The sequence below is a fragment of the Mauremys reevesii genome, linkage group 4 (assembly GCF_016161935.1).
Source record: "Mauremys reevesii isolate NIE-2019 linkage group 4, ASM1616193v1, whole genome shotgun sequence".
NCBI classification, from domain to species: Eukaryota; Metazoa; Chordata; order Testudines; family Geoemydidae; genus Mauremys; species Mauremys reevesii.
The window spans coordinates 95,843,002-95,867,630 of record NC_052626.1 but is presented as its reverse complement, the minus strand read 5'-3'; the positions used below and the strand labels follow the sequence as shown (position 1 = coordinate 95,867,630).

Sequence of the window (24,629 nt, the reverse complement as noted above, 5' to 3'; positions counted from 1 at the left end):
TTGTATAGGTTGGCTTATCTAGTGATACTACAGAGCTGGAAATGATGTATATTGTTACAATATACAGTCTGGATAGCTCTTCAGGTTTGCACTTTTTTTTTTTATGAACACAGGGCATATCATTGTGATTGCTTTGAGGTAACTGGCTGGGTCCCTCTGAGCAAAAGTGACAACAGTAGTTTACCATATTGTATAATAAGGCACCAGCATTTTTGTTCACTTATATCCAAAATAGACTGCAAATGCATCCTGTGCTGGACCCCAAACTGATGATGGGAGGCAGGTTTTGGCAAAAGCCACTTCCAAAAAGCTGAATTAAGCTGCTTTTTCTATTAAAAATGGGCTCCATTTTATACCTTAGTAAGCCTTCCCACCATTAAAAAGATCTAGAGCTGTGACCATTGCATTTTAGACTGTGCCCTGAAGTTGTTTGTATGGTAGTATATTTACATTGTTATAGAGTGACAGCTATCCCTATGGCCTTCATGACAAGCAAATCCATATGGCTAGAATTTAGTGAATAACTTGTAATGAATAAATTATTCAATGGAATTCACCTCAACTTTAGTTTGCATATTGTGCATGAACAGATTGTGTGGTCTCCTCAAATGTATTTGTTATTCACAATTATTCACCCAATAATTCTTGCAAATAAATCTAAGTCCATAGCTGGTTTGTGGTTTTTGACTGGAGACACAGGTCATGTGGTATGTTTCCGTTCACTGACAGAATGAGGGTGCCTTTTACAGTCAGTTTGTAGTGTGAATATCTCAGCTACAAATTAGGAACTCACATTGCACAAATATACATTGAAAATATTGCCCTTTTGAGCCCCAATCTGAAATCCACTGTGGGGAGTCCTTCCATGGATTTCAATGAGCTTTGCAGCAGACCCTTGGTGACCATTCTTGCCAGGAATATTCACTTGCTGGAATATTAATAGAAATGTGGCATACGAGGCTTGGGACACAGATGAAGCATATGCATTTGTAAATACAAAGGACTATTACCAAAAATCTTTCAGTGGTATTTAAGTGAGGCTGTCCCAGTGAGTTCAGATTTAAATAAATATGGCATGGGTCTGATTCTAGAATCATGTAACTCTGGCCTATTGTTTATAGTTGACTGTAAGTAGTGACATATATCACTAAAAGCTGTGTGAGCTTATTTATGACATTGTATACAGTAGGCCTCCTTTTTCACCTACAGTTTTTATTTATTAAGTGTTGGGCTAGTTCTTTAGAGGTTCTAACATGTAAGATGAGCACACAACATATTTATGAATGAGCTACTTGGAGATCAACTGTTTTCTTGACATTTATATTATAATGGTGGTTTTTATTTCTATAGTGCCCACACTGCTGGGTACATTAGGAAGGTATAAAGACAAGATCCTTGTCCCAAAGAGCTTACAAGCTAACCAGAAAATGTACAAACAAATGAATGAGGATGTGATTCAATGGTGAAGCTAAGCATGAATCTTGTTAGTTCTATTTTTTGTTGTTGAGGTGTAGGGGGCTCCTTAGAGGAGTGGGGGAAAAGACGAGAGGGTTGCCAAAAACTTTTCTTTAATGTTATCAAGTTATTTTATGGGTATTGATCTCCATTTTTTGATTAGCAGAGAGAGAAACAAGTAAAACTTAGGTAGATATGCAGTGTCACCTAAGTATCCTCTCTTAATTTGCTGTTAGCTATTAACAAGCTTACAGAAATAATGAGATGAATACTTAGCAATTAGCTGCATAGAGTTGGCAGGTCAAGGCTTCAGCAGATGGTTGATTGCAAATATTCAGAAAAATATTTAGGGTGGGATTTTCAAAAGCATTCAGAACTGGCCTAATTCTGCTCTCACTGAAGCCAATGAGAATGCCACAACTGACTACAATGAGAGCACCAGTATGCCAACACTGAGTGATCTTGAAATTCCACTCAGTGTCTGAGGATCATGTGGTCTAAAGGTTAGAGAAAAAGTGTAGTTAGAAGAAACATGTTGAGCTCTGATCCAATCTAATTTACTGTCTGACTTTGCCTTAGTCAGCCCAACTTGAACCCTGTGTTAAATAGCAGAAATGTAGTGAAAACCAGCTATAATATCAAAGCTGATCTTTCTCCTGTGAATCAGTTATCTGAGGCCACATATAAATATAAGCTGTGGTATTCTTTCCACTAATCTAGCTCTCCTTATTATTTGCCTAGATCAGTGGTTCTCAAACTTTTTTTTTCCATGGGCCACTTGAAAATTGCTGAGGGTCTCAGTGGACCACTTAATGATCTTTCCAAATGTTGTTTGTATCATTAGCTAACTATTATAAAGCACTTTGGATAAAAGCGCTATATATATAAAAAAACTTATTAACTTTTGTTCTACAAATAAAAGCACAGCTCATATATCTTAATATTAGTAGTCTTCTCTTTCTAACGTGATGGATGTGCCCTCTCTCCCCTGCCGCAGCAGCTCCCAAACCAGGGCTGGGAAGGAGTAGGGGTCTCTCCCTTGCCACAGAGCTAGGGCTGGGAAGGAGGGCCATCTCTCCCCAGCAGCCACAGCCTTGGAGCTGGGGAAAGTCACCTCTTTCTCTGGCCACCTCAGCCCTGCATGTCCCAAATTCCCCCCACTCCTTCTTCTCACCCCACTGTCCCCTCCCACCTACTCCCCCCAAGGCCACCACCTCACCTTACATTTGCATCTTCTCCAGGGTCCAGGCACCTAATTTGTGGAGCCACGCCTGCGCAGCTCCACTAATTAGGTGGATGGCCCTTCATTCTCTTCTGTGCGGCCGCCCAGGCGCGCACCTTAGGGTACGTCTACGCTTACCTGCCGGTTCGACGCGGAGAGTTCGACTTTTTGGAGTTCGAACTATCGCGTCTGATCTAGACGCGATAGTTCGAACTCCGGAAGCGCCGCGGTCGACTCCGGTACTCCACCTCGGCAGAAGGAGTTGGCGGAGTCGACGGGGGAGCCGCGGAGTTCGACCCCGCCGCGTCTGGACGGGTGAGTTGTTCGAATTAGGGTACTTCGAATTCAGCTACGCTATTCACGTAGCTGAATTTGCGTACCCTAATTCAAACCCCCTTCTTAGTGTAGACCAGGCCTTAGAGGGAACTATCCATGGACCACCTGAATGGAGCTCATGGACCACTGGTGGTTCGTGGACCGCAGTTTGAGAACCACTGGCCTAGACTATGAGTATATTATTCTGTTCCTCTCAGCTTACTGAGAAAATTAGTTTGGATAAAATCCTTCCTTCACTGCAGTTGTACGTCATTCTAACTTGATCACTCTGAGCGATATGACCCTGTGGTAACCTCAAAAAAAGCCAGATATGAAGGGCTGTATAAGAAGGAGCATATGACTGTGTAGATATGATGGGTTTTTTTGTATGAGCCCTAGGGATATGGAATGTAAAAAGCCAAAACAACCTCTCCCCGACAAACCCACTAGACCTATATTACTGCAACTTTATATAAGGTTACGAGTTTACACAAATAAAAGCCGAGAAATTTAAAGTTGTTTTCTACATCACCCATAACTTCCCCCTTATGCATATGTAGGTAGTCTTTGTATTATTGTATGTAGTTTTAATTCAATGTTCTATATGTTTCCAGACAGAAACACTAAGTTAAGATGGAGCAGGTAAATTAAGGGTAAAGAACATTACAGTGATGTTGTAATTATTCCAATACTAAGAATTTCAAACGAGGAAATTCAGAGTTAAAGTTATACTTTAAAAAATTCCAAATATGTTAAGGTAAATGCACAGTTAAGGCACCAACAACCATAACTCTGCCACTATAGCGTCCCCAGGAATAACAATTGTTGTTAAGACAATTTAATATTTGTGGTCTCAAATTAAATTCAACTGATTTTAAAGGCACATTCATTTTTTTCCCCACCACCTCCTGGCACCAAAATCTCTCCCATAAAAGATGTTGCGTAATATATTATTCTGAATTAAATGTCCATATTTTTAAAATAAAGAGAGAGACCAGGTAGAAAAAAGGTACCAGGGCTTTTTAGTTGAACAAGTAACCTGGCAATTGAACAGTTAGCTCAGATGTTGCATGCTATAAGGCTATGTACCCCAGTATGCATTGTAGCTGGCAAAATATCTGATTTGTCCTTTCTGTCTTTAAGATGGAATCTGGTGGCAGAAAGGCAGCCAGACCTGCACTTGAAAAAAATCTTTTTAAACTCCTGTGCCCATAAGATTTACATCCATAAGCACGTATTTACATGCATAAATTAGGTATAAATTTGAATCTAGCTGTGTAATTATGTGTAAATATCCAGGCCTTCTCCGTGTGCTCATATGAAGGTCTTGAGGCTATATTTATTTCTCTCTCCTCTTTTAGAAAAGTCTCTAGCTACATCCTTAAAAAAATATATTTAAAGCACCTGCTGACCTGATCCACACAGTGTCTGAGTAAACAAAACGTCTGAAAAATAGAGTTGATTTTAGTAGCATGTGAAACCCTGTAGAATATGCAGATAACTGTTCAAAAATACAATAAATGCTATGAGTCAGAGAGCGAGCAAACATAAGGAAATGTGATATCCTGCCAACCCTCAAGCCAATGCCACTTTTAGAACAATGGCACTGTATGGCTGTATAATGTTGTTCTCTAGGGCATGTACAAACAGTATACAGTAAATACTCATTTATGTCTGTGTCTCATCGGATACTCACCGTTACTGACTTGTAAACACAATTATTAACTGATTTAGAAATATCCTCATGGTAATTTCATTTCACTTATTATGCCTAATGGATAGCCAGATATTTGCATGAAGTGTGTGTGGCTTTTTGCCTAAATTGTTAATCAAGTGATTAAGTGGTAAGTGAAAGTAGCACATCCAGATGACACTAATGCTGTCCCGCTCCTGGGCCTCTCCTGAACAGACTGCCAATCATGGTAAACTGTGTGGTTTTTATTATACTTTTCTTCCAGGCTACTTATTTACAAATCAATTAAGAAAACAGGCCCAGTGCTTCTCCCTAATGGGAAATATACTAGAAAGCGGTGTTTCTTTTTCGTATACATATATTTGTCACATTACTGACTTTTCTTTTTATTTTTTCTTACTATATATGTTGCACTTATATGTTTCTTATCAGTGGAGTATATTGTACCCACATGCTATGGTGATGAATGCAACAGAGGGGAGTGTGTGGGTAGGCAACCTATGGCAAGCTGATTTTCAGTGGCATTTACGCTGCCCGGGTCCTGGCCACCGGTCTGGGGGGCTCTGCATTTTAATTTAATTTTAAATGAAGCTTTTTAAACATTACATACAAGAATAGTTTAGTTATATATTATAGACTTATAGAAAGAGACCTTCTCAAAACTTTAAAATGTATTACTGGCACGCAAAACTTTAAATTAGAGTGAATAAATGAAGACTCGGCGCACCACTTCTGAAAGGTTGCCAACCCCTGGTTTACGAGATGAAAGCTCATTTCGAAACTTGAGTATAAACTTGCAGAAAGCTTGCTCGTGTTTTCTTATTAGCTTGTTGTTTTTCCTGGTGAGAATTGGTCAGATATGGTGGAAACATTCCCCTTAAACTGTAATCCTTTCCACCCACTTTCAGAATTTAGGAATACTGATAGTAGCATTTAGTAATTTGGGCCATGACCCTGCAAACACTTCAAGCAGCTGAGTAGTTCTTTTGGTTTAAATGAGACTAATCTCATGTCATGTGTGAAGTTAAGCATGTGTATTTGTTTGAAGGATAAGGGCCTGTTTGTGGCCCAAATCCCAATGTGATGAGCACAGTTTAAGCATCTAAATAGGATGGAAGAGATGCCTGAGTTGTGGCTGAGGAACACTTGGAGAGAAGGGTACGTCAAGGTGGCTTTTAGCTAACATTTTGTGCGCACCAGCCTTGGGCCCTGTGGGTACTGGTCTGGACCAAGTGTTAAATTAGAGAAACCTGGCCTGATCTTGCTTTGAAAGATCAGAATCTGATTCCTTGGTAAGGTAAGTCCCCAGTCCATGCACTTAATATCTGGCCGGTACATCTCAGGTAGGATGCACCTGCCTGGAAGAGAGGGGGTGGGGGATCTTCCCCCTCTTCTGAAAGCTAAGCTCCTAGTGCAAAGCCAGGCAACCCCACTCCCGTAAACAAGCCACCCGCCCGGCCCGGCCCGGCCTGCTGTCCCCAGGAGCTGGGTTGCCATGTGGCAGGACTCGGCGGGTAGAGGCCGAAGTTCCTGGCGTGCAGCAGGGGCTGAGCGAGCGGCGAGCGCACAGAGCGGCCTTCCGTGGCGCGGTGCGGGAGGGCGGGAGGGAAGGAGAGAGCAGGAGCTGCTTGAAATGCTTGAAATAATTCCGCTTCCGTTTGGAGCAGGGAGCAGCCGCTCGCTCCAGCTGGGTTTCAAACCTGCCTCCCCTCAGCCCTGCACTCGGGCGCGGCATGGCAACCTCTCCCCCGAAATCCCCCTCGGCCCCCAAGTCCCCCCCCACCCCCAAGGCGCCCCCGTCGCGGAAGAAAGATGACTCCTTCTTGGGCAAACTTGGCGGGACCCTGGCCCGGAGGAAAAAAGCCAAAGAAGGTAAAAGGGCCAGGTTGGCCCGGCTCCTGGCAGCGCCCGGGGCTGGGCGGCCCTGGGGAGGGGAGAGGGGCTGGCTGCGGTGGGGTGTGGAGGAGAAGCAGGAGGGAGGAGCAGCGCCCCCCACCCCCAGCCAGCTCCCCGCGCGCTTTGCCCTGCGCTGCCCTTGGAGCAGGAGCAGGAGCGGGGCAGACGGGACCGTGGCGCTCGGCGCGCTCTGCCCCGCAGCGGGGCCTCCCGGGAGGCTGCGGCCGGGCCAGGGGGCTCAGGGGCTGGGTGCGCCCGGGCTGCGGCTCGCGCTGTTTTTTCCTGTGGAACGAGTCACGCTCCAGAAAAATGCTGGAGCCCCGGGCGGGGGCGGGGGAGCGGGAGCGGCTCCTCCGGGGCTCAGCCTCCCCCCAAGCTGAGCGCGCTCCCAGTGCCCTCCCCCCACGCCAATGCCCCCTCCCTGCTCCTGCACCTCGGAGCGCATCATCGGCTCCTTAACTATGCGTAGCCTCTGGCTTGCTCTGCACGCCCTAAGCCGCTGGGGCCGGGGCGGTCTCGGTTGGCGGAGGCTGGCAAGCCGCTTAAACTCGTGCTCTGGCTAGTAAGACAAGGGTTGTCTTTAATGCAGACTCTGGGGTGACAGGGCCTCTTTGCACGCTCCTCGGCGGTGCTGTGCTGGGAGGAATTTCTTCCCAGAATGGGTATAAAGCAGGGAGTGTGTGTGTGTGTGCATCTCAATTTATGTTCCCTGGGAAAATGTGCGGTTGGCAGCTGGACAAGGCAAGCCTACAGGGCGATTTGTGTGTTTACATTGCTGGAGCCGCTTGCGGCGTTCAGAGTGTGGAATTTGTAGTTTATGAAATGTACTTTAAGCTTCATTTTCATCTTCATTTCAGAGCTGATTGGAGAATCTAGCGATTACAGTTACGAAAGAATAAGGAGCCAGAGGGGATTGTGTGGGGGAATAATGTATTTGGGCCGAATAACCAGTTTCCTACAAAACAGAAGTAAAAATCATGAAAAGGATGGCAAGGACTTCTCACTGAGCTTCGTTACTAATATTTTAATGACAAAAATCATAAGTGGCTGGTTGGGAGATGCACAAATTAAAGACTTGGGGATATTTTCCAGGAATGTAGGACCAGATTTAGGTGGGGCAAGGGAAGATGTTGGATGAACACTTAGGGAATTTATGCCATTTCACTAAAAGAGATGAAGTGCCAAAATAAAAATAGCATACACATAATGGGTCTGAATCAGCTATATGGCCACATTCTGCTATGCCACCAGTGTGAAATGGCCCTAAAGCTGTCTTTACTAGTGCATGGAGGATACTTTTCTATGCACATCTGTCCTGTTTATGCAGCTATCCAGCTTATATAACTCTTCTCACTGTAGTTCTTGTATCTACTCTGATATAAGGGTGATCCTCCTGTGGCTTAGAATTAGTTTTGCTGGAGGAAAAGGTGCATTGGCAGGTTGCCCCAGGCCACACCAAACCTCTGCTTTTGGTTTTGTTCCCTTGTAGCAATCTGGCATAAGCTGGAGCAGACTTTAGGCATCTCTAATTTCTTGCAGGGCCCCAGCAGGAATAGTGCAAAGGTCAGTTTTGAGCACCCGTGTCCTGAACTGTGCTCTGTGCAAATCAGCCACAAACCAGTATATTTAAAATGTAGGTTGTAACACTAACTGAAAACACTAAGGATGATCATACCCTCCTTGACTTGTCCTGTTATGGCAAGCTGTGGCAGCACAGATTACTTTATGTACAGTTGCATGTTGATCTGAGAGGTTGGTGGAGTATCAAAGCCTAACAGGAGGAAATAACAGTGTTATACTTAACTTAGAATTTCTTTGTTTCTGTTGCTTTATGTCAACAAAATTTCCTTTATTTTTCTCATTTATTAAAGAAAAAATTCTTTAAAGAAATGCATGAGATTAAATGACCTACATATATTTGTGGTATATATTGTACACACGAATGATTCTTACTACAGTGGGGATTTTTTTAGTCTGAATCATATTTTTCACTGTTTACAAATTACAAATGATTTCATTCGACATTGCACATTTTACTAAACATGTTTGACGATATCGATCTCAAAACAAAGTAAAATATTTTTCTCTCTTTAAAGTTTTCTTGTAGTCTGTGACCTTCTCTCAAAGTAACTCATGATTAGACTGTTTTTAAAAAGATCTAGAATATTAAAAGAAGAGACCACCTTTTCCCCTGTCAGATTTTGTATGAGCCCGGTATAGTGATTAAATCAGGGGACTGGAAGTTTTGGGTTCTATTTCTGACTTTACTGATGAGTCACTTTAGCCCAGATCCACAAAAGGACTCAGGTACCTACCACCCGACTTGGGAGCCAAAGCCCAAAATTTATGTTCCACTGAGATCCTCAAAACCCCTGCTCGGCTGTAAATCTGGGATGTGGGAAACTGGGATTCAGTTTTGCCCTTTGCCTGATGAGGAGAAAGGATTTAAACAGGGGTCTCCCACCTCTCATGAGAGTGCCGTAACCACTGGCCTATGGGATATTCTGATGCAGGTCTCGTTTCTCCTATTGAAGCTGTTCCACTTTTGCTAAATAATTAAATAGTCATTCGAGTATGGGAACTGGACTCTGGGTCTTCCACCTTCCAAGTAAGTGCCCCAGCCACCAGGCTGTAGAGTCATTCTCACTCTTGCTTTCTGTTAGTTAATGTTGGAATAGGAAATATTTTACCCTCAATATATGACATAAATACGATATCCAGCTTTGTTCCAAATACATCTTCGAAATATGTACTGAATTTTCCCTCACCATTATGGACAATTTTACCATCTGCATCTGTACTGTTAAGAATCCCCTTTTTCCTGATTATTTATTTATAATTCTTTATTTTCAGTAATGCTAGCGGCCAGAGATGTTTAGCTGTTACATTTAGCTTCCCTTATCAATTGCCCATGTTTCTTACTTGCCATTAACTACAGCTTTTTTCCCTATTTGTTATATATTGATTTGTAAGTGTTCTTAAACAATTGCCAATTTTCAATTATACTTTTCTGTTTAGATTTTTTATCTCAATCAATTCTGCTCATTATTTTTAGCTTTAGTAATTGGACGCCTTTAAACCTCCAAGTATTTATATTACTGGCTGGGACTGTATTCTGTTTGCACAAAACAAATGTAATCAGGTTACAATCACTTGCACCTAAGCCATCACTTTTATTTACTTGATCAAGTCATCTTTGTCAGTCAAAATGAGGTGTAATATTGAAATACCCTTTGTTGGGTGCAATACTACTTGTGTTAGAAAATTCCCTATAATTTATGGAAAATCCAATGGTTTTTTTACTGCTGGCAGCATGAGACCTCCAGCATATGTCCCCTAAGTTGAAGTTCCCTTTGATTACGTGCTTTTTCTTTCTACACATTTGAAGTAGATTCTTAAGAAGCCATTTGTTCTGTTCTCTAGTCTGATTTGGTGGTCTGTCAAACACTCACCAACATCGCATTTTGTACCTTATCATTTAAAACATTGATCCATAAACATTTAAGATCCTGTGTTTCCAAGATGTCAGTCATCTAAAACAAGTAATGGTATCTTTGCTGGAGAGTGCCACCCATCTCCCCTTTTACCCTCTCTAAACAGTGATTTTAACATTCCAGTCATGCAAATTCTCCCACCAGATTTCTGTAATATCAACCGTGTCAGTTTATTTTCATGATTTAACAGTTCTTCCATTTTGTTATCCAGGCTTCTAGCACTGGGATATAGCAGTTAAAGAGTTTATTCTCTTTAAGTGTCAATGGGACTTCTGCTCACATAGGTGCTTTTGAAAATCCCACCCTTTATCTTTCTTGTTACATAATATGTTTATATCTTTGTATACATCATATTGTTACATCTAGGGCAAGACATTTTAAATTATTTCTCCTGGCTCTTCACAATAAAGATTAAAAATTAGCAGTAGTTCTGAATGATTAAAGAAAAGATATTTTACCTATTGTAGGTATTATGATAGGCTGTTACATATTAAGACTTTTTGTATTAAGTGTTTAGATAACGATTGTAAATAATACATCATACATATCCAAATGTGACTTCGCAGTTGTGTCATCAAAAAGTGCTTTGAAACAGTCAAGACAATATTGAACTCTTTTACAAATTGTAACAATAAAGACAGTGCCCAAATACTCTGCCAAATCAAAGTCCAGTTGGCATTTAAAATGTCTGTGTACGGTGAAGAGTTATGAAAAAATAAACTAAGGAAACTGCTTGTGAAAGCAATAGTAAAACCTACATCATTCCAAATGCAGGAAAATAATTTGTATAAAATTCCTTTATATGAATATTTTGCATTTAGTGAACCTTTCCTTCAAGGACGCGAAAGCTCTTTGCAAAGGTTGGTATTATCCCTATTTTACAGATGGGGAAACTGAATGATCTAAACAAGTTAAGTGACTTCTCCAAAGCTGCACTGTAAGTTCAGTGGCAGAGCAAGGAATAATAGACATTATTCAAAATAAAGAAATACTTGACAGACTATAAAGTACCATGCCAGGATCAAAATCTAGAGAATAACCTGAGATGCTCCTACCTAATAAAGCTGATTTCAGCTATGGTCTGAACAGATGTTAGTGCCTCAATAAGGAAATGTTTATATGTAAAATATATTGTCACTGAAATAATTTTTAAAACAATTTTACAACACCTAAATTTTGGAGATGAGAAATGTAGTTTGCTTTATACAAGGTGTTACCATCATTTCCTCTCACATGGCCTCTTGTACTGTATTTTACTGGCAATTTGTCATTGGCCATTGGTGTAGTTTAAGGATGGATAACTAAACTCTTAATATTGGGGCTAAAAAGGCTGCTTCTCTGATAAGATAAAAAAATGTGTAATAAAAAGGTTATACTTTCTGTTAACTGTTGTATCCAGTGACATAAAAATCAAATGCCTAAATCTTTGTAAAATGTATTATAAATTGTCCTTGTAATGTAAGGATAATCTTTTAATACATGCTTACAGGTGAAATAACTAATTTTCACTTAATACAAGAAATAATATGATCCTGTCCAGTTTAGGTAAATTGGAGCAGGATCAAGCCCTTAAATAAATATTTAAAAGTTTAATTCATCCCATATATGAAACTGGAGCAGGTTCAATCGTATAACACAGGGATAAATACCTTAGCTGGCCTATAAAGCCCATTTTACTTGCAGTAATGCTTTTTACCAATTAGAAACACTTTTGTAAGCTCTTCGTAGTGTTCAAGACCACTTTCTAGCAAATCTTTAAGGTAGTGGAAGAAGAGAACAAAATGATCTCTTCCTTTTTTATTTTCTGGTGTATTCCATTATTATCTTATGAGTATTTCATGGTGAGTTCAGTAAGGTCACATATGATTGTTCTTCCTGAATGTTCCTGGCCTGGGCTGATGGACATAAAAATTTCACACCTCATAATAGCCTACCTTAGTGGAGAATCTTAAAAATTGGACCCTGACACTCTAATAAATCTGTGATACATTCAGCAAGGCAGAGCAAAGTTCAAAATTGCTTAAATTGGCATAGGAGCAGATGCAAAACAGACAGTTTGGACCCATGAATTGGATGGAGAGCAATTACGGTTCAATGTATGGGCTCAGTCAGACATCCAGTTGATATGGCATCAATTTTAAGTAATTTGGCCTCTCTTCTATCTAGCTTATTTGGTGCTGATGGTGCAAGAGTTAGAATGAATTTTCCTGTAGCTTCCACTTTTGTGACATTATCTCCCTCATTTTTCCGTATTTTTTATTTTGTTTTCACTTCAGTGCTAGGGGTCAGAGGAGCTTGTATTTTTACTGACTTTGAAGGGAAGTTAATGATGTTAGGAAAATCTAAAACATATACTCTGTTTCTTGCTAACATCCCCAAAATTCCCAGCCTTTAAGTTGATATCAGGTTGGGTTCCTGAGTGTAATGTAGTTAGAGATAAAAAAAATAAAATTGACTACAAGCATGCGGTGGTGTGAGCTTTTCAGATATTTTAAATGATCTGAAATGTATACCTTTTATAAAAAGTAACTAAAATGCTGTGTCATATGGCTGATTGAAGGACAGAGGAATGCTCTGCTCTTGATATATATGTCCCATCATGGAAGAAATTTATTCTTTAGAGTACAAACAATTTTCTGTTTCTTTTTGAGACCTGAGTACTACTTTTTATTAATCCAATTCTGCAATCCCTCTTCAAGTTAAATACACATTTAGTACTCATGCAAGCGGTTTTAGTGTAGTTAGTGGGCCTATTTGCATGACTAAGTACTATTTAGCATGAGCAAGGGTTGCAGAATCTGTCCCCATTGTTGTAAATTCTACAGAAATATGGGATTGAGGTTTGTTCATCTCTACTTCGTGCTTCATTTCAAGGGAGTGAGTAGGGATTCTAAGAAAGTTTAAATGGGTTTTTACTTCTACTCTTGGCTAATATTAGATTTGAAATGGGATACACACTGGGAAGAGGAATAGGTACGTATCAAGACCTTCTTATTCTGTATGAGAAAGTAGGTAAAGTTTGTGAATGAAACATTAGTATTTTGTTTCTAGGCCTTATTATCACATTAGAATTGCAGTATGCTTGTGTTTCAGAGGTCTGACATGGTATATTTCCTCAGGATATTGAAGTTAATGCATAGCATTTGAAGTGTAGTATGTGATTATAACCTTCCGCTCCCTGGTATACTACATTTATGCACATTCTCTTCTTCCTTATGTACAGACAAATGTGGTCCTAGGTGTCAGGTGAAATCCAATTAGTATCACCTCTGAAAAATGAAATGGGTTGGAGCAGGCACTGAGAAATGGAAAATACAGTGAGTTGATTAAGTAGCAGGAACAACTGAAAATAAGGAGGAAAGAAATGATGAGAAGAATAGTGAAAGAGGAGAATCCAGATTGCCTCACTCCTAAGAGTTAAATTACTTTTATTTGTTGTCTCTTCGCTCCTATAGACCTTTCTGAACATATCTGCAGTATTTATAAGGAAGAGAAAGTCTACCCAGATAAAGACTTCAGTCTGTGAGTTTGTCTCAGAAAATATGTATCAGCTGTTTATAAGTGACAGCCACCACTATACCTTTAATGGCAGGGAGTACCAGGTATGTGCTGCTTGCACTGAAGCAATTGTTCAGCACAAGACAGCAAAACTGCAGAGGTAATTATTCTGTGCCAGTGTGGACAGGAAATACAAGGGCAGCACCTGCAATGGTGCCAGGTGCCTTCCCAGTGCAGTCTCACATTGCTCCTGCCCACCGTTGGTGACAACTCTGACAGTTTGGAATGCTGGCTCTGGCTCCCGCCAAGTTGTTTCCCACTAGTTGCAGGTAGTTCCAAGAGCAGCTGAAGTGGTATTTGGATTCCCGCCCTGTTTGCACTGGTACTGCTCTCAGCAATAAACAGGACACTGTTAAATAGAACTTCTGTTTTTAATTATTTAATAAAAAGTTTAAAAAACACATTAGCATTTCTATTTGTGCTAAGCACTGTAAATACACGTACACAGTGAATACAGTCCCTGCCCCAGGGAATTTACAATCTAAGGTTCTTCAACATTATCTTCTAAGTATTTAAATATCTTTCTATCTTTTACTCCCCTCTCTGAGGCTTTGTGAAATTTAAATTAGAATATTTCTGACATTTCAGCACCTTTTAGTCTCAGTATTGCCAACTCTTCAATCTAGCAATATTTGGTGTTCTCTTGCAGCTTCAGCTCCTGGAGTCTTGTGGTTATAAGTGATTCTCACCTTTCATTTTTGTAAAGTATATTTCTAGCTCCGATGATTGCAGACAAAAGCTTGAAAGAGTGACCTGAAAGTGAACCCTAGATGTTCAGAAACCAGAAGGCCAATAAAAAGAACCCTTCATTATTTGACTTAAAAATCATGACATTTAAAAATAATCTCCTAGTTTTTTGGCACCTGGCTTATGATTTTTGATCAATTGGTGTTGACAGTACTGCAGTCTTTTAAAAGTATTTGCTTACTATTTAAAAAAAAACACACCAAAAACTCAGTAACATTATTTAACTTTTAGAATCCTGATTCTTTCCCTCAAGTTGTTTTTAGTTGTTGTCTAACCCTATAAAAACAGACAGTATGTGAAGAAACAAAAGTAAAAAAAAGGTTAGAAATTGGGACAGTCCCCTAAGGCTCATATGTGAGAGATGCTACCCCTATGAAATAAGGATACGTCTGTACCTTGCTATCTGTCCTTACTAAGGCAGCCAGTGAAGCAGCAACTGCTGGATGCCAGAGACTTGAAACTGTTGAGAAAAGGTTAGTACAAAACCAGCAAATTATACATGGAATCACTAGTGGAGAAACACTCTCTTCCTGTCCTTTGAGATCTTACCATCTATCTGTCCTACATCCACAATTTGCATGCTATAGTCCATAGTCCCCTAGAAGTCCAAGGGAACGACTGCCACCAATGTGATGGGTGTGGGTAGGGGTCTAATTCTGGGTGCAGAGGGTCCCTTTGAGGATTTTGCTTGGACCACTCCCTGGTCAGATGTCTCTGGACCGTAAGGAGCAAATAGTACCAGTGCAATTTGAAAACAACACACTTGGAAAGCCACAGACCAGAACAATTTACTTACTTCCTTGACCATTGCCACTCATCATCAAAGTATCCCTGCATGTCCTACTGAGGGAGAATCACCCAACCCAGGTACAGTACATTCTTCTTGTAAGGGCAGCATCAGGAATTTGACACATGCATGGAGCTGCCTATTGAGGTAGCTCAGGACTAAGGTGCTTGTGGGATACGTGAGCTGCCTTTTCAAACAGAATGTGATTTCCCCATGCCACTTTTGTATTTCTTAATTTTTTTGTCTGATTTACCTTTTGATTCAGAGTCTTTTTCATGCATTGAACTGTTTTTGCGTAAGTCCGGGTTTAATCCCTCTTGACTTCTCAATAAGTCTCTTTTGTGGAAAAAAGTTCCTTGAATCCTTGTGCTTGTGTTTTCTATGAAAATTGGCATGCAGGCTCAGAGCCACTAAATTCTTTTTGGAACTGTGTCAGTCCCAGGTTAACTGGGCAAGTTGCTTGCTGCAAAAAAATGTCCTTTTCCCACTTCTTTTTTTTTTTTAACCCTGTAATAATTTCTTCATCTTCTGTTCTTATTGGTGCCAAAACAGAATAAAACAGACATTTCCATAGAGTAGATTAAAGGAAGTGTAAATACACAGTTTTAAAAGCATTCTGTGTTAGGTGCTGAATTCAGCAGAGCCCTGTTATTACTAAGTATAGTTAAAATTACACATGGTAAAATTAGTATTGTGAAAGACTGAGTTAAGAAGGATTCAGCATTCTTGGGAGCATCATACACTTGTGCCAGATACTACCTTCAAGGACTGGGACTGTCTTTTTGTTCTGAGTTTTCTAGCACTTAGCATAATGGGGGCCTGGTTCATGACTAGGAGTCCTAGGTGCTACAGTAATGCAAATAAATAATAATTATTTAAACAGCAACTTCCACAAATTATAGATCTGGTCTTGCAAATGCTGCCAGTTGTAGTGCAATGGGAATAGCAGTGTTGTGTGTTGTATGCATTGGCAGGCCCGAGCCCTATGTGTGAAGATACAAACATCTCAGAACAGGGAAGGCACTGTGATCAACAATGAAAATAGGTCAGGCCATAGGCTGTGGCCAGATATGAGAAAGGGCACACCTCCTGATCACTCCAACTCATTTCACCTCAGTCCCAGGTGAAAGGAACTAGATACATAGGAATTATCCAGATGAAAGGTAGAAAGGATTAGCATAAAGTGTTGTTTAACATCATCATTAATCAAATGGGGGAACAGCCTCCAACAGTTTAAAATTACCATTGATGTTTCAAAATTAAAAGTCAACGCAATAATCGGAAGGAAAGGCACAGCCAAAAACCAGCTCAGACTCTTGTGTTTTATTTCAGTGTGAGTTTTCATTCATTCCTTTGGATTTAGCAGTATTGCTATCCCAGAGCTATTTGACAAAAGATACACATCTGGACCTCAAGGATTAATGTAAATCTAGCTGAATAAAACCACCCCAACATAATAAATAGAAAATTATCTTGGTTTCATTACAGTCTTTCCTCAATACAATGAGCCCCTGTAGTCAGGATAACCTTTAAATGTAGATTCAGAGCAAAAGAAAATACCACTACAGTTTTCTTATAGTTTCAGGAATCTGTCTGGAAGGTGAGGAATCGTTGAGGTTTTCTCATCTTCAGCCTTATCAATGGAAAAGATCTCCCAGGCTCTAGAATGAGTGAATAATATATTGGGAGGCCCTAAATCCTCAAGAAACTCGCCAGTCTCCCAAGACTACTACAGACACCCCCCGACTTAATGCAATTGTTCTGTTCCGGAAAGCCTTGTGGAACTCGAATGTTGCGTAAGTTGGAAATGTATACCCCTACGTTACGCAAAAATTTCCGCAACTCGAAAATCCTATTTTTGATTTATGGAACTTTTTCCGTAAGTGCGAATTTGCATAAGTCAGGTCTTGCATAACCCGGGGAGCGTCTGTAGTCTAAAGTTTTGAGAGTCCCACTAGGCCAGTATCCCTGAAAGGCAGCTTATTTTTTGTTTGGTTCTTTACTTTGTTTGATGACTTTGAAGACAATGTAATACCATGCAGGGTGACCCCCTTTTCTGACCCTGCCGCTGGCAAAGCAGTTTAATTAGTGTCAGGCCTCCTAAATTTCTCACCAATGGATGGCAGAGTTGCCTGAAGTTTAGATAGACAAACTTTTTATTTATTATTTCATTTATTCTGGCATGTTGGACCTTGGGTTCTGAGACCCTTCTGGAGCAGAATAGACATGCCCATTGAGACAAGGCTGCACTGTTAAGCTTAGTTTCTTCCCCTAGTGGACCCAGGAACCAAAAACGCCCACAGTAACTGGAACTATTTAGAGCTAAATCATGGATTTAGCTGCGGCTCTGCACTGGAAGCAGTATTGTACCATCCTGTTCCAGTATGAAAACCAGAAGGCAAATACTTCCTAGAGCTTCCCACCTTACAGATGCTCCTGGCCTGAATTTAGTGGGAGAGGGGAAGCTTTTTGAGCTACTCTCTGCCTATTCTCTGTCCCGTTTCCCAGCTCAGAGCCATCCCTGTGCTCCTTTGAGTGCAAGGGCTGTAATTTATGTATCTGTATAAGATAGCAGAGGTTCCTCACTCCTTTCCCACTATGTGTAAAGGGGAAACTGATTAGCCCTTAATGAAGAAAGTACAACCTTTTCTATTTAATGTCTCAACTAATACTTATTAGTGGATTGTGTTACTTGATTTAGTGTCCCTATCTCTTTTGAGAAGGGAAGAGGGAGGAGGTAGGTAAGAGAGTGAATTAACTCACCTTGACTGACTGAAATGTGAGTTGGACCATAAGCCACATCTGATCACTGGTCTTAAGCAAGTCCCTAGTTCACCACGCAACTTGGCACAGTTGCACATGGTTGGCAACCTGTGCTCAGGCCAGGGGAATCATAGGAGCAGAAAAACAAGGATGCTGTAGGTCAAGAGTGGGTTGTATTTGGCAAAGCTGTGTTGGGAAGATTACACAGCATCTGCTTGCATTATTCCTGCACCTGATTCTAGGCTCAGACAACTGCTAAATTCACTCAAAATATTAAAGAAATAAAAATTAGACAAGGAGCTATAAGGCCAAAATGGGGTTGAATAAGACACTTCCATGTCCTAAATGTTCTGCTCTCCTATTACTTGTGCAGTACTGTTAACTATAGTTAGGAAATGACATTGTGAAATAATAGTGTATGTGCTCGTGAAACATTGATGTTAAATGTGAAATTCAAGAAAACACATTTGCCATGAGCAGTGATATTGTTTAGCTCTAGTATTTGATTTCTCCTTTTTAAACTTCTTATTAATGTTCACAGTAGGTGTTTTATACTGTTTCAATGGCAGTCAAACATCCCCTATTTTCAGTGTTCTTAGATAATTGTTTTTAAGAAGGAAAATGGAACACCTGTGATTCTAATACCATGACATTTATGTGAATCATTTTGGGCATTTTTAAGCCAAGTTAAGCCCTAGTGATTTATTTGATGTCTGCTTACATAGGCCTGACTCTGCCATTTTCTGCTTGCATTGAATGGTAGTGTATTCTGCAAGTAGTTCCACTGGGTAGGATTAACCCTCCCAGATCTATCTGTTAAGGCAACTTTATTCCCTCTCGCATGGAAATAAAGAAGTGTTTAGTAAGGGTGCGGGGGGCATGTTAGACACTTCAAAGGCGCCATTTCCCACCCTGTGACCTTAGGTTCAGAGTGGTGAGCGGAGACAGGGTGGGCTGAGGGAGTAGCTATACACTTTTCAGTCCTGTGGGGATTTATTAGCGATGGATACAATCTGATTCTGTAATATCTCTTTTTATAGAACTCCCAGGGGGTAACATGTCTCTGCTGGAACTGTTCTGGCCAGGAACTGGGCAAGATGCACTCAGAGATGCTGTGGAGGCACAGTCTGTGTTTAGAAGACCCCGCCTGGCTTCTGATCCCCACCCTTCCCAGAACCACGCAGTTTGTGACATGCCCCATGACCTGTTCCAGGATGAGGGGGGATCCCTGTCCCTCACAAAGGAACAATTAGGGAGAAACACATAGAGACTTCCTACTACAACACTCTGCAGGGTATACGTGCAGAGTTAGCTATTGTCAGTACCAGCAAGCAGAGCAGGAGCAGGTAATTAAAAAACAGTGATCCAGTTTCAACATTCTGCTTTATGATGATTAGGTGAGGTGGCTGCAGGGTTGTCAGAAATTATGAGAGCCTCTTCAATGCGGAAGAGCCAATCAGGGCCAACTCCAGGGTTTTTGCCACCCCAAGCGGCGAGGGAAAAAAAAATGCGATCGCGATCGGCAGCAGCTCCACCGTGCCACTTTCTTCTTCAGCGGCAATTCGGTAGCAGGTCCTTCCCTCTGAGAGGGACCGAGAGACCCGCCGCCAAATTGCTGCCGAAGAGCCTGACTTGCCGCCCCTTCCCCTTGGCCACCCCAAGCACTTGCTTGCTGAGCTGGTGCCTGCAGCCGGCCCTGGAGCCAATATGGTATTGTTTGTTTAAATGGATTTTATCTAATAGTGCAGTTTAGGGCTGAAATTTTATGTACAGCACTTTATCATGGGTACAAAGAATATCTTCTGGATTCTATATTATAGTCGTTGTTGGCAGCAATGAGAGCTGGGTTCAATATCTAGGAGTTCCTTTTCAAAAGTACAACACAGAACCAGATTTAGGGAGGGAAATTTAAAGTGGTTCAGAAAAAAATTACACACCACTGCTGGGCGCCTCTGAGAGGCAAAACTTCCTCACTCACACGTACAGAGTCTGAGTGTAAAAAAAGAAACGTGTGATGAAAGGAGGGAAGTCACCCAACATTAATTAGTGAAAATGACGCAAGCAGGATTCATAATTGTAAAGCTGTGAGCAGGACACTCACCCCAGAGTGTGTGGGGCAGAGCCTTCTGCCTCAGGTTCTTGAGTTCTACAAGCAAAAATTCCTTTTCTGTGCCCCTCTCTGTTCCCTCACCATACCCCACTCACAGTGGTTGTCATTGGTCAGTGAGGACCCAGGGTTCAGAGGTGCATCTGTGAGTTCACCTCCCACCTGGAGAACAAGGCACCTTGCTTGTTCTGCCATCTGAGCACTTGCTCGCTCTGGCTGGCTGCTGCCGCCGGCCTCTTCGCTGCCCGGGCAGAAACGCTGTCCCACCACAAGTGATTTCAGCTCTCATTTAAACGTTTAAATAACAAAGCCTCCTAATGGAGCCTATTTAGCTCTACCTTTGAACAGTGGGGAGGAACAGGTTAAACCAGACTGGGGACCCTTAGGGAGAGTCCACACCTCCTGTCTGGGACACCTGTCCCCATCCCTCTTACGTTCACAGGGGTCTGGCATTTGAGCCCCTGGCTTAACGAGGTCCTTTAAGTTGAGGGTAACCCCCTCATTTGGGACAGGTTAAGCTCAGTTCTGCTCCACTTTATTCATGCAATAAAAACAACAACATTGATAACATTTCATCACCCCTGCATTGATAACTAAAGTCATTTGTAACCTAACACCAGCCAAAGTTGATCACTTTGAGCAACACAGCTTTATCTGCTGGATATCTTGGCAGAGTAGGTGTGTTCATGTAAATACAGTTTGCTCCTGAAGTCTCTCCCACTCCCAGCTAGCTATCAAGGGAGAACTCATTCAGATCCTGCTTACAAAAGATATCACCACACCCACCTTCTCTCTCTAATATCCTGGTAACAACATAGCTAAAACAACACTGCATACACATGTTTTCAGTCACTTAAAACTCTCTGAAATGTACACCTTTCTGAACTTTTTTCAGTCCTTGGTCTCTCTTATTTTCTTCCCTCGGTCCTCCTATTTTCTCTGCCTGTGGCATATCATAGTCTAGTCTTCAGTGGGCTGTAATACTTTGGCCTCATGTCAGTTTTTGGGTTTACTGTGTGGGTGCTGGCTAGTGTTGGCCTGTGATATACTGGAGGTATGCCTAAGTGATCTGGTGGTCCCTTCTGGAATAAAACTATAAAACGATGCCAAAAAGTAAATTTATCTGAAAAGACTGACAATCAGCTCAAACATTTTTAAGAATAGAGACTGATAAGTTCTCTCTCTCAATCATGTATAAATAACTTTAATGCTAAAAGTGTTAGCATAAATAACATTGAAATTTGTTATGAAAATAGCTCTCATTGAGGTGAAGTGCCTTGACAAAACAGGGCATGTGAAAGCCATCCATATAAAAAAGCACATAGTAAACTGTTTTTACACAATATGCTACAGATTAAGCATAACAACACGAAATAATAGTGAACATTTGCCATTATAGACAACCCACTTATTTTTTGCCAAGTTAATTTCATTGTGAATGTCCTCACTCCCTGACTTCCACTACGGCAGGCTGTGGTGTTGGTTGAAAATGAAATGAATAATACATGTGTTTAACTACATTATTAAAATCTGATAAATATCTCTCAATAGAGAAAGATTGGATATTTATGACAATGAACAGTGCAAGTAACTTATACAAGAATGCAAAAAATTACATAGCATTGCCCAGGCACATATAAGGTTTTACAAAGAAAATGTTATACTGTGCTAGAAACAGCATGTGATCATGTAATTAAAGCTTGTATGGTCATGCATACAGAAAGGGAGCAGAGTTAAGGTTACGCATACAACCGGAAGATTATAATTTCCTGACTTTTTACGTGTTTAAACATGCAACTGAAAAAGTTCTCTTAACAGATTTTTTTTTTAATGGAAAATGGATGTAAAATGAGAAAAGTACATTGCTACATCTCTGGCATTCATACACAAACAATGTAAGCCTCCCTCTGCTGCCTTTACAGTAAGAGAGACCTTTTGATTACTATTATCAAATCCATCTTGATGACATCAGTGATTGTGTCAATGCACAAAGACGTACACAAAACAGATTTATGTGCATGTTGACATGCACATAAAAACATGGAATGGGGGAATCAGTGTCATCTAAACTGCAGAGACATATTTTTCTATATTGCTTTTGGAAGACCTTGCATTTCAGCACTATTTTCTTGACTGCTTATGAGCAAGTAGTATTTTCCCATATGTCATCTGTAGAAAAAATAGCAGTGCACACCAGAGACATTGAATGGACTCAACATAGACTAGAATACAGATATTGACCTGTGGGCTCTTAAATGTAGGACTTAACACTCCAGCAGCCCATACATCTTAGGGGAAACATGTAGGTTTCTTCCTATTGCCTGGCAAGTTGCTGATGTTTGAAAGTCACTGTATCAGTCTAATTATGTCAGTGGAAAAACTGAAGCTGTTGTATCTTCAGTGCTTCTTTTACCTTTGGCTATTTCTACAGAGTTATGTAGCTTGTCTGTATAACCCAGTTCTGGCTCATCGCTCATGTCCAAAAACCCCACTGCCCCAGTTAGCCAAATGAACAGGCTTCATGTTATGAAAATAGATGGACATGAGTGTAGGCAGCCAAGAGACCATGTATGTGCATCAAGCGTGAATGTTAAAGTCAGAATTTCTCACACAGAAATGTCTAAATTGCTCTGCCATTGCTAATGCAGCTCTGAGTTGGATTAACGAAAGAGAATGTTTGGTGCTTCATTGAATTGGGCATAGACGCGCTTTGGGTACATGTAGTGCGGAAGGAGAGAGAAATTTCTCTTTTGTATCTCTTCAGGTGGCCTCTTTGGAGTTAGCCAAAATAAGCTTCCACACCTGGGTAACAGGCTGAATAGGTTGGCAGGGTGAGAGTCCATTTTTCCATGGGTTTATGTGTGTGTAAGAAAAGCATAACATTTTGTCAGAGTACGTGTGTTTTTTCTTAAGTTTCTTGTCCAGCTTTAGAGTTAAGCCTAATAATGTTTTTTCTGGACCTAAGTCAGCAAATATTAATAGTGGAATATAGATGCAAAAGAGCACTAATATACAGGAGATACTAGACTCTGGAGCAAATGAGGCAATGCTGTCAATGCTTCAGAGTGTTATTAATTAAAATAATGACGTTACAGGAGCTGTAGTTACTATCAGGCAAAAAAATGATAATGTCTGAGTGCTGGGATAAATGCAGTATAATGTATTTCAGCATTGGATTCAAACAATGATTTGTCCAACCTGTTTTCAGACTGCATGAATATGACAAATTAGGTGGCCAGGGAGCCTTTTGTTGCGAGTAGTTCTATTTTTATGGTCTCTACTTTTTAGGCTTCTCTGACAACACATGCTTCAGGTACCATGAATTTGAATAATCCTATATGAATTTTACCAGTGGGAGTGACTATTTCTCCTTTTTGATGCCAATAGGAATAGAAAGTATGATCCTTGCAATGGGAAGGGAGGGAAATTTAAAGTGGTTCAGAAAAAAAGTACAATTGCTATTTCAAAAGAGCCAATTAAAATAAAATAAAGGAAACATAAGTATGGTAAAGGTTGCACAGAACCAAAACTTCAGATCCCAACGCCCCTGGAGATTAGGTCAGATCCTTTTTATAATATGACCCATATTTTATAATAAGTCAAATTAAAATCGCAACAATATTTGGTGGGGGGATGTCTGAAATCTAGATCTGAATTTTGTAGTTGGAGTCCAAGGATAAGCAGTAGTACATAAAATGTAACCATTTTAAGGCTCCGTGCTGTGCATCAGACTCAGGTTAGATGCTATAGATTCAGGAAGGAGCCTTTCGTGTGTTGAATGAGGAGTGTTTAGCACAGTGCTACTTGTTTGTTATGCAGTAATGTGGCTTATAGTCTCAAAGTCCTACCAGTTTTGTTGTAGCTTTGAATACTAAGATCTCCAGCAAGTGTGAACTGGAAATCACTGAAGCTATGACAACTTACAGCAGCTAAGGATCTGGCCCAAACTCTCTCAAGTTATCTTTTTCTTAGACACTTTCCTAAAATTCATCAGATTTATGGATTGTCTTGGAAAAAAAATAAAATCAAAATGACTCCTTACTTATTTTTTGTATCTTCTCTCTCTTTTCTTAAACGGCTTTAAAAATATTAAACATAAATGAAATAGCATATCATGTAGCATCTGAATAAATGTCTTCATAGAGGTTGTTTTTGATGCATACCATACTGGAATGTATACTGGGCTTTATGAACAAATTCCCTACAAGGATTGCAGGATGCAGGTGCTTAGTAGGGCACAAGGTGGCTCCAGTAGCCAGATCACAAGGAAGGCTGGGATAAATTGGAATAAGTTCCATGAATGAGTTCACAGATATTGACCAAGAGTGTGTCTGAACAGAGGACTGCATTTCTTTCTAATGCAGATATGGTATTTTTTTAATTTGGATTTGATTTTAATGGGTTTTTTTGGAAGTGCAGTACATCCAGTCCAAGAGAGAGAGTGGGGCTAGTAAATATGCACTATATTTCATCCCAGGGATCCTCATATTTCATTGTTAAGGGAACGATTCCTGTGTTCCAAAAAAATATTATGAGCTAATCTAGTTCGTCTGAATAAAAGGTGATTGCTAAATGTAAAGAATAGAATCTCA

At 40.6% G+C, this 24,629-nt stretch overlaps 1 protein-coding gene across 2 annotated transcripts in view; it reads left to right on the top strand.

Annotated features, from left to right (window-relative positions):
- Positions 1-5,721: 5,721 nt before the first annotated feature.
- PARVA (parvin alpha) overlaps positions 5,722-24,629 on the top strand; it is a 90,594-nt gene continuing 71,686 nt past the window's right edge. The window contains exon 1 of one of the 2 annotated variants that reach the window (XM_039537416.1): positions 5,722-5,843. Coding sequence is in view for 1 of the 2 variants with exons in the window: in XM_039537414.1 (XP_039393348.1) it covers positions 6,419-6,557 (139 nt within the window). In the remaining variant the exon portion in view is untranslated. Of the gene's footprint in view, positions 5,844-6,275; positions 6,558-24,629 lie in introns of those variants that run through there. The other variant, XM_039537414.1, reaches the window with a different exon arrangement.